This window comes from Mus caroli, unplaced genomic scaffold (genome assembly GCF_978045245.1).
Source record: "Mus caroli unplaced genomic scaffold, Mus_caroli_1 scaffold_8, whole genome shotgun sequence".
NCBI classification, from domain to species: Eukaryota; Metazoa; Chordata; class Mammalia; order Rodentia; family Muridae; genus Mus; species Mus caroli.
In genome coordinates this window covers 42,233,501-42,243,756 of record NW_028227263.1, presented here as the reverse complement: position 1 = coordinate 42,243,756, position 10,256 = coordinate 42,233,501, and the positions used below count along the sequence as shown (strand labels likewise).

Here is a 10,256-nt window from a genome sequence, read left to right as displayed (position 1 = left end):
CCATAAGTTCTATTTTTTAAATTCACTTTTTCCCTTTGGAGATTACAATTACTTCATTTCCCCTCTCCCTCTCCTTCCTGCAGCACTGCCTCCACCACCCTACCCTCCCCAGCATGCCAGCATTCATCTACTGACAGATTGCTATGTTTATTCCAACCCTTGGCTATCATGAATAGAGCAGCAACAAGCATGGATTGCAAGTATCTCTATAGAACCTCTGAGTCGAAGCCCCAGAATATCCCCATGTGTAAAAGAGAGACCCTTGAGTCCTCTGAGTGGCATGAGTGAATTTTCACTTTAGTGTCTTAATAGATTGGCTTGAGTCCATGCACTGTGAGAATCCCCACCCCTAATTCCAACCGGTTTTCAAGGGTTTTATTCTCCTAAAACGATCCCTTCAGTTTACATTCTGAATGAACCTGGCAGCCCAGAGACTGTTTTCTCACAGTGCCAAGCAAGCACCCCTGGCACTGATATGCATGCTAGTTTTCTGTGCCCAGCTGTTTATGTTGCACTAAAGGGCTGTGGAAAATTATGGGGGACACATTTTAAAATCAACTAGTCAGAAACCTAAAATGTACAGTAAATATAACTGAATTTTGTTGTGAGTGGCCTAGTATCTACCTGCTAATCCCTTAAATGAGTGATTTTTCACATAACTTGTTCCATTCAGTCTTTTCTCTTCAGTGTCTCTGTCTTAACACATTTCTCTCATTGGAATTGCCAATTTCAATTTCCAAATCATATTGATTTTTTTTCCATCTCGGTTAATTCTATTCTGTCCTCATCTCTCTCTCCTGTCAGTGCCATTATACAACAAAGGAAGTTATTGAGGATTGGTTTTTATCCATGAGACTAAGTGTTGCATAGTCCTGCCTAGAACACAAAACAACTATAAGCAGTTCTGACCATAAATAGAATTCTCTTTTGCTTTTGCCACACTATCTCATTCTTGCTAAAACTATACACACTGTGAAATTCCCCTGCTTCTTCTGCAGATCAGTAGATCAACCTTCTATGCTCTTGACAGAGAATAGAAGGATGACCTTTTCTCTGATCTGCTTGGTTTTCACTCCGTAGACAATGGGGTTCATTGCTGGTGGAATAACAATGTAGAGATTGGCGAACATGATGTGGAATGTGAGGGAGACATTGTGTCCAAATCGATGAGCGAGGATGGAGAAAAAGGCGGGTGTGTAAAACATGAGGATGACACAGATATGGGAACCGCAGGTACCCAGGGCTTTCTGGCGTGCATCTCTGGAGGGGAGGCGAAAAACAGCACATAAGATAAGAGTATAGGAGACAGCAATGAGGACCACATCAGAAATGACTGTCATGATGGGGACACAAAACCCGTACCAGATGTTGATGGAGATATCCGCACATGCAAGCCGCGCAACACCTATGTGCTCACAATACGTGTGAGGTATGATACGTGTCCTACAGAAAGGTAAGCGAGTCAACAAGAATACAACTGGCAAGATGATACAGAAGCTTCGGAAGGAGATGCCCACAGCAATCTTGACGATAGTCTTGGGGGTCAAGATGGTAGCATATCTCAAGGGTGAACAGATGGCCACATAGCGATCAAATGCCATGGCCATTAGAATGGCTGAATCTAGGACAAAGCTATAGTGGAGGAAGAACATTTGTGTGAGGCAGCCTGGAAATGTGATTTCTCGAGCCCCCATCCAAAAGATGCTGAGTGTTTTAGGCACACCATCTGTAGACAGGATGAGATCAGTCATTGCCAGCATGGACAGAAAAAAAAACATGGGCTCATGAAGGCTCTGCTCCACTGTGATGAGGTAGAGAAGGATACAGTTTCCCACCACAGCTATGATGTAGATCACACAGAAGGGAATGCCAATCCACACGTGGAAGTGCTCCAAGCCTGGGATCCCCACCAAAAGGAAAGGCCCCGGGTTGTAACTGCTCACATTAGAGGTAATCATAGCAGGCCACGCTGTCACCTAGCCTAAGAACAGAAAATGGTAACAACACTCAGCAGCTCTGGAGTCACTGTTACTTGCAACCATGTACCCTTATGCTTTCCTAAAGTAATTTACCATCCATGGTAACTTTATGAAGTGATCAATGATGACAGCAATGAGCTTACATCAGGTCATCCCGATACATCGTGATTACTCAATCTTAGGAAACATCCTCTGTTCCTCCAATTACCTTCTAACTGGCTTTCTAGAGCTTTCCAGACTCTCTTTACTCCACATTATACACTGTCTTCTGATGTAGAGCCACAGACAACAAGACTGTGGGGCAATGGGCTACGCGCAGACAGCCTGGTTTCCAGTGGAGGCTAGATCTTGAACCCCGGGACCCGGTAGTGATAATTCACTTACATGGGATGGAAGGAGTTCTCTCATGTCTCCCGGATCCTGGCTCCTGTTGGAGTTACCGCCCCCCACCCCACCCCCACCCCATCCCACCCCCACCCCCGACAATCCCCACAGGGAAGGCGTGACTATCAGCCACTTAGGAATAGCACCAATCCCTCTCACATGCAAATAAGATTTCCTCCAAACTCTCAGTCCAAGCCAATGAGAGGGATTTGTTGTCAAACTCTAAATCACTGCCAGGACTGTATGTAGGGAGAGCCATGAAGGGATGTAGAATGTCTACCTCTGCCTCTAGACATCTACTTGCTTCAAAAGGACCTGAAAACAAAGGATCTTAGATTTCTAAGGACAAAACCTTGTACTGCTAATTCAGAACCTGATTAAGATCAGTAAACTCTAGTTGAATTCCAACGTGATGCTGGATCACATATGTAACTAAAATTTAAATTAGAAAGTTCCTCAGCTGGAACTCGGGGGCCCTTTATTTCAAAATAAGAGGAAGAAGAGAGTTCCCACCACACTGTACATTATACAAGTATGTAAGATCTTGATTCTTGGGCTCAGTAACACTATATAGGTTAAATTTTTTTAAGATTCCTGCCTCTGCCTCTCTGCCTCTCTGCCTCTGCCTGCACTGGGATTAAAAGAGTGTGCCAAAATCACCTGACAGAAGAGACATTTTTAAAAAGCAATTTTTCTGTTTAAACTGAGAACCTGAGTTTAACTCTGAGGACCCGCAGAGGACTGAGAGAATTGACTCCAGCAAGCTGTCCTCTGACTGCCACGGGCACATCAGGTCACTCATGCCCACACAAAAGCATACACAAATAAATGTCTTTTATTATCATAAAACAAGAGAAAAGGAATAGAAAGTGAGGAAATTTTAATGTGAACTAAGTAGGACTGGCTAGTTCATGGTTTAAATGAGTCTGTTAATTTCATAGGATGTGCCAAATGTTACAAAATAATAAGACACATACAAATGTGCCCAAAAACGTTATGAAAAAAAAATCATACAGATTATATGTAGCCGCCCTTGGCCACAGGTTACTGAGTTCCTGAAAGTAAAGATGGGGTTTGGGATGGGAAAGGCTCCAAGAGAAATAACGAGCCAAAACAAAGTTTTCTGATCAAGGCCAATGTTTACTTATGAGTCCAAGCTTATAAAGGGCGAGCTGGGGGGGGGGGCGGAAACCCATCCCCCACCATGCCAGAATCTCGTTGCTTTGTCAGGATCTCTGCATTGTCAGGATTGTATCTGAACAAGTTCAGCCTCTCAGCAGGTAGTGGTGTCTTGGAGGAAAGCTGCAGACCTGGCAGGACAATAGACTTTACCTAGGTCAGAGGACTCCACCCAAGGTGGGCTAGCCAGCTGTGGCAAGTGAGGTCTGAGCCAGCCTGTGCAAGGCTGGGGGAAGGGCACAAGAATATGCTGTGGAGACAGAAAGCCAGGCTCCATAATTAACTTTTATCCTGCTTCCAAGCATTTATCTGCATGAATTTGGAAAGCTATGTGAAATACATAATTCTTAGACTTCAGTTTTTAAAGGATTTGACATCTCTGATCCTCCTGGCATATATTATGACAAAATAAAACATGCCTCCAAGATACACTGTCTGGGGCAGTTAACTTGTAGGAGGGTTTGCTCCCTTATCAGATTGTATGGACTTCACATAAAAAAAAAAAATAGTTAGCATTAGTTGTTGAACAAAGGCAGAAAAAGACAGGAGGAGAAAAAATTAACAAGAGCACCTCTGGGCGACACATGCACCTGCACACTTGACTCTAGGTTTAGGTTACCTATATGTCCCAGCATAGAAGTTGCCGGAACACCAAGTGTGGCCATACTTAACTCAGCTACAAAACTGTTCATTTGTTTCAATCTTTACACATCCACTCAATGGAGCAATAACACAGGCACTAGAGACACAGCTCCTGTAATAATAATAGGACATCAGAATAAACCTCTGTCCGAACCTTATTTTTCATTTAGTTGGCAAAAAGCCCCCCCACAAAAAAACAAAACCCATATAAGAAGTGGCTGAGGTGACGCCTCAGTGTGCACCCATATGGCTTTTCATTTCTCTCTCTCTCTCTCTCTCTCTCTCTCTCTCTCTCTCTCTCTCTCTCTCTCTCTCTCTCTCTCTCTCTCTCTCTCTCTCTCTCTCTCTCTCTTCAAATCCTGCTTGCAGACAAGTTCATTCAAATAGCTAGCCAGCACTCACCTAATCTTGGGATTCAGGCTAAAGAAGAAAGTATGGTGGAAGGACACACAGAAGATCTACAAGGAGCAACAATGACAAGTGGAGACGATGAGGACTTGCATGGGTGGCTACCAGGCCCCTTTATACTGTTTCATCAGTACAGGAGAAAAACAGAGGTAGGGCCTGAGGGACACACATGCTATCTCCTCTCAGTCTCAAAGGAAAAGTGGAGAAGTTTCTATTAATTCTACACATGACACTGCTTCTAGGAACAGGTGGCAATTTTATGGATTGAGGTTTACTTGTACATGTATTGTGTGATAAGTATGTGGAATAAAGGCCACACCTGTATGCTTGTCTGTCATACTGCCGAGGTTTCAAACTCAAGACCTCACTCACCAGGTAGAGAATTTGGGATGATGTTCTAGATCTCCCAGTAATAATAATGACATCAAAATAAACCTCTGCCCAGAATTGTCCATCTATTTGACAAAATCACACACACACGAAAAAGACATGGTTGAAGTGATGCCTCGGTGTGTAAGATTATTGGCTGCTCTCTCAGAGGACTCAGGTTTGACTGCCAACACCCATATGGCAGATCACAGCCATTTGTCACTCCAGCTCTAGGGGATCTAACACCCTCTTCTGGTCTATGCAGGCACAAGGAATGCATGTGGTATGCAGACATACATGCAGGTAAATATATATATATATATATATATATATATATATATATATATATATATATTAAATGAATGAATCTAAAACAAATAAGTAGAAAGCAGTCTGACTCCCACTTTGGTCTCTCTATGTACTTCTCATACTATTGACAGATGGCTCTCTCTAGAGTGTATACCTGACTATGCCATTTCTTTCATTTTTAAGATTTATTTATTTATTTTATGTTCATGAATACACTATAGCTGTACAGATGATTGTGAGCCATTATGTGGCTGCTGGGAATTGAATTCAGGACCTCTGCTCGCTCTGGCCCTGCACGCTTCGGTCAACAATCAACCCCACTTGCTGTACACTATTGCTGTCTTCAGACACACCAGAAGAGAGCATCCGATCATATTACAGATGGTTGTGAGCCACCATGTGGTTGCTGGAATTTGAACTTAGGGCCTTCGGAAGAGCAGTCAGCGCTCTTAACAGCTGAGTAATTACTCCAACCTGACTATGCCATTTTAGCTTTTGTTGTTGTTGTTGTTTATAATTGGTTATTTTCTTTATTTACATTTCAAATGTTATCCCCTTTCCTAGTTTCCCCTCTGAAAATTCCCTATCCCCTCCCCCTTCCCCCTGCTCACCAATCCACTCCACTCCTACTTCCTGGCCCTGGCATTGCCCTATACTGGGACATAGAACCTTTACAGGACCAAGGGCCTATCCTCCCATTGATGATAGACTAGGCCATCCTCTGCTACATATGCAGCTAGGGACACGAGTCCCACCATGTGTTTTCTTTGATTGGTGATTTAGTCCCAGGAAGCTCTGGGAATACTGGTTAGTTCATATTGTAGTTCTTCCTATGGAGCTGCAAACTCTTTCAGCTCCTTGGGTACTTTCTCTAGCTCCTTCATTGGGGCCCCTGTGCTCAGTCCAATGGATGACTGTGAGCACCCACATCTGTATTTTCCAGGCACTGGCAGAGCCTCTCGGGAGACAGTTATATCAGGTTCCTGTCAGCAAAATCTTGTTGACATCTGCAATTGTGTCTGGGTTTGGTGGTTGTTTATGGGATGGATCCCCAGGTGGGGCAACCTCTGGATGGTCATTACTTCTGTCTCTGCTCCGAAGTTTGTCTCTGGAACTCCTTCTATGGGTATTTTGTCCCCCCTTCTAAGAAGGATCTAAGTGTCCACACTTTGGTCTTCCTTCTTCTTGAGTTTCATGTGTTTTGCTAATCGAATCTTGGGTAGTCTACGTTTCTGGGTTAATATCCACTTATCAGTAAGTGCATATCATGTGTATTCTTTTGTGATTGGGTTACCTCACTTAGAATGATATCCTCCAGATCCATCCATTTGTTTAAGAATTTTATAAATTCATTGATTTTAATAGTCGAGTAGTACTCCATTGTGTAAATGTACCACATTTTCTGTATCCATTCCTCTGTTGAGAGACATCTGGGTTCTTTCCAGCTTCTGACTATTATAAATACAACTGCTATGAACATAATGGAACAAATCAAAACAACCCTGAGATTCTACCTCACACCAGTCAGGATGGCTAAGATCAAAAATTCAGGTGACAGCAGTTGCTGTCGAGGATGTGGAGAAAGAGGAACACTCCTCCATTGTTGGTGGGATTGCAAGCTGGTAAAACCACTCTGGAGATCAGTCTGGAGGTTCCTCAGAAAATTGGACATAGTACTACCGGAAGACCCAGCAATACCTCTCCTGGGCATATACCCAGAAGACGTTCCAACTTTTAAAAAGGACACATGCTCCACTATGTTTATAGCAGCCTTATTTATAATAGCCAGAAGCTATTATACATCCCATATACAACCACCAAACCCAGACACTATTGTATATGCCAGCAAGATTCTGTTGACAGGACCCTGATATAGCTATCTCTTGTTAGGCTCTGCCAGTACCTGGCAAATACAGAAATGGATGCTCACAGTCATCTATTGGATGGAACACAGGGTCCCTAAATAAGGAGCTAGAGAAAATCCCCAAGGAGCTAAAGGGGTCAGCAACCCTATAGGAGGATCAACAATATGAACCAGTACCCCCCCCCCAGAACTGTGTCTCTAGTTGCATATGTAGCAGAGGATGGCCTAGGTGGCCATCAATGGGAGGAGAGGTCCTTGGTCTTGTGAAGATCATATGCCCCAGTACAGGGGAATGCCAGGGCCAGTGGGAAGTGGCAGTGGGTGGGTTGGGGGGCAGGGCGGGGGAGGGTATAGGGGACTTTCAGGATGTATTTGAAATGTAAATGAAGAAAATATCTAATAAAAAAATAAAATAAAAAGATAGTGAAGAAGAAGAAGAGGAAGAGGAGGAGGAGGAGGGAGAGGGGGAAGAGGAAGAGGGAGAGGAGGAGGAGAAGGAGGAGGAGGAAGAGAAGAAGAAGAGGAGGAGGAGGAGGAAAAGAAGAAGAATTTCTAGGGTTGGAGAGATGGCTCAGTGCTGAAGAGCACTGACTGCTCTTCCAGAGGTCCTGAGTTCAATTCCCAGCAACCACATGGTGGCTCATAACCATCTGTAATGGGATCCTATGCCCTCTTCTCTGTGTCTGAAGACAGCTACAGTGTACTCTTATAAATAAAATAAAATAAATAAATCTAAAAACCTCTCTTTTTCTTTTTTTAAGATTTATTAGATCCCATTCCTCTGTGTGTGTGTATGTGTGTGTGTGTGTGTGTGTGTGTGTGTATCATTTTGCCAAATAGATAAGAAAAACTCTAGACAGAGGTTTATTCTGATGTCATTATTATTACAGGGAGATCCAGAACATCACCTGGTGAGTGAGGTCTTGAGTTTAAAACCCAGGCAGTATGACAGACAACATACAGTTGTAGCCTTTATTCCACATACTTATCACATACATGTATAAGCAAACACCAATCAAAAAAAAAAAAATGCCACCTGTCCATAGAAGCAGATCCCATTACAGATGCTTGTAAGCTTTAAGTGTAGTTGCTGGGAATTGAATTCAGAACCTCCTGAAGAACAGTTAGTGTTCTTAACTACTGAGCCATCTCTAAAGTTGATATCAAGAATTATCAGTTCTTTTTGCACTTTAATTGTTGAGGCAGGATCTTGCAGTCAAACACAGAGCTCACAGATATAGCTAGTATCACTAGCCAGCTTTTTCTGGAGTTCCCATCTCCATGAAGCTGGAATTACATGTTCACACACATACCCAACATTTGCATTGGTTGTGGGGATCCAAACGCTGGTTGTCACACTTGTGATGTTAGCTGTTGAGCCAATTCCCCAGCACATTTTTTACTTTAATTTCATCTCCTTCTGATTAGACACACAATATTATCAATAACTACATTTTAAAGTGTCTATTTTCCATATCTAATATTGCAAGAGTAAGTATTTAAATATCAGTCAAATGTGGAATATTTTTAAAATATATATATATTATCAGTCACTTGGGTATGAATAGCAAGGTAGGCTTAAGACTTGGACATTTGTAATTCTTCTCTTTAACTTCTCTATCTCTTCAAAAAATAACTAACGTTCTTTCTTATTCTTTTACACCTGTTTACATACATCAGAGCAAACAGAAGTCTGAGCCAAATTTTGTCATTACAACCCCAGACAATATAAAAAGGTCCTGGTATATCTAAATGGTTTTTACTGGACTAAACTAGGCATATGCTTCAATACCCTATTCTATGTATTTGTAACTTAAGTCTTCAAAATATGCCATCTGATATTTGCCTCCAGTTAAATAACATAAAAAACTATTATTTTATTCATGAATAGAATTCTTTTAGCAGGATCAAGGAGTGGCACCCTGACAGGCAGTTGGCCCTGTTCTTTCTTTGTCTTGGAGGAGTTCAAATGAAGTAAAATGTCTTAAAATAAAATCTCCAATAAATTCAATTACATGTATTGTATTGAGCAATTTGTTTAATTTGAGACCTCGTTACTATTTTTGATAGTTAGGCACATAAAATATATATGTATATGTCTGTATGTGTATATATATGTGTGTATATATATATATACACACACAAACATATATATTCCTAATCCTCTCCTAAGAAAAACATCTGCAATACTGATTAATAATTTCATTAAGATTTTCTATGAATTTACTCGATAAACATTGTCTATGCACCTGGTAGATATCAGGACACATAACTGATGTTGTTTAGAAATAAATAATAACAACCATATTAAAATTCTAGAAACTTTGGCTGGAGAGGTGACTCAGCAATTAAAGGCACTGACTGCTTTTCCGGAGGTCCTGAGTTCAATTTCCACCAACGACATGGTGTCTCACAAACATCTATAATAGGATCCGATTCCCTCTTCTGATGTGTCGAAAGAGGGAAACTTGTGCCATCATGATGTCTCAGCAAGTAAAGGTCATTGTCCCCAAGGTAGAAAACCTACTTTTGATCCCCCAGAACCTACATAGTAGAAATAGAGGACTAACTTCCCGACAAGTTGTCCTCTGGCCTCCACATGAAAACTGTGTCATGCATGTGCCCATATTGATATGCATATACACACATATACATGCACGCACATGCACACAGAAATGAAAAAATTTAATTTTCTTAATCTAGAAACCTACAGGATCAGTAGTAAATTCCCTTCCTTACTATGATGCATAAATACACAATTAAGGTTTGTGTAAAAAAATGACTACAATTTGTCATAAATATTTTAAGTGAAAACAGAACAGCAATTTCCATAGCTATCAATGAGTCTTTATTACCTTAGCACAGCCAAAAAGAATAGAAAGATTCTCATTAAGATAAGTTGTTTATTTTCAGAAGCAAAATAAATACCTTTTTTCTTCTAAACTCTGAGCTTCTTTTCCTAAAACTAAAATGGTTAAGTAGACTTATGTATAAAATAACTAAGAAAGCAAAACCCCAATAGCTCCATGTGTCGTCTCTTGGAGGCCAGTTGTTGTTGGTTCAGCCTTTTACCTACTATATTTTATGAACTGGCCCCAGATCCAAGACTTCAGTCACTGTGA

The 10,256-nt window shown here is 41.4% G+C and overlaps 1 protein-coding gene across 1 annotated transcript; it reads right to left on the bottom strand.

Moving 5' to 3' along the window:
• Positions 1-1,007: 1,007 nt before the first annotated feature.
• Or52h1 (olfactory receptor family 52 subfamily H member 1) lies at positions 1,008-1,958 on the bottom strand. Its single transcript, XM_021168106.2, has one exon. The coding sequence runs from the start codon at positions 1,956-1,958 to the stop codon at positions 1,008-1,010; it is 951 nt and encodes a 316-aa protein (XP_021023765.1).
• Between the last annotated feature and the right edge of the window lie 8,298 nt (positions 1,959-10,256).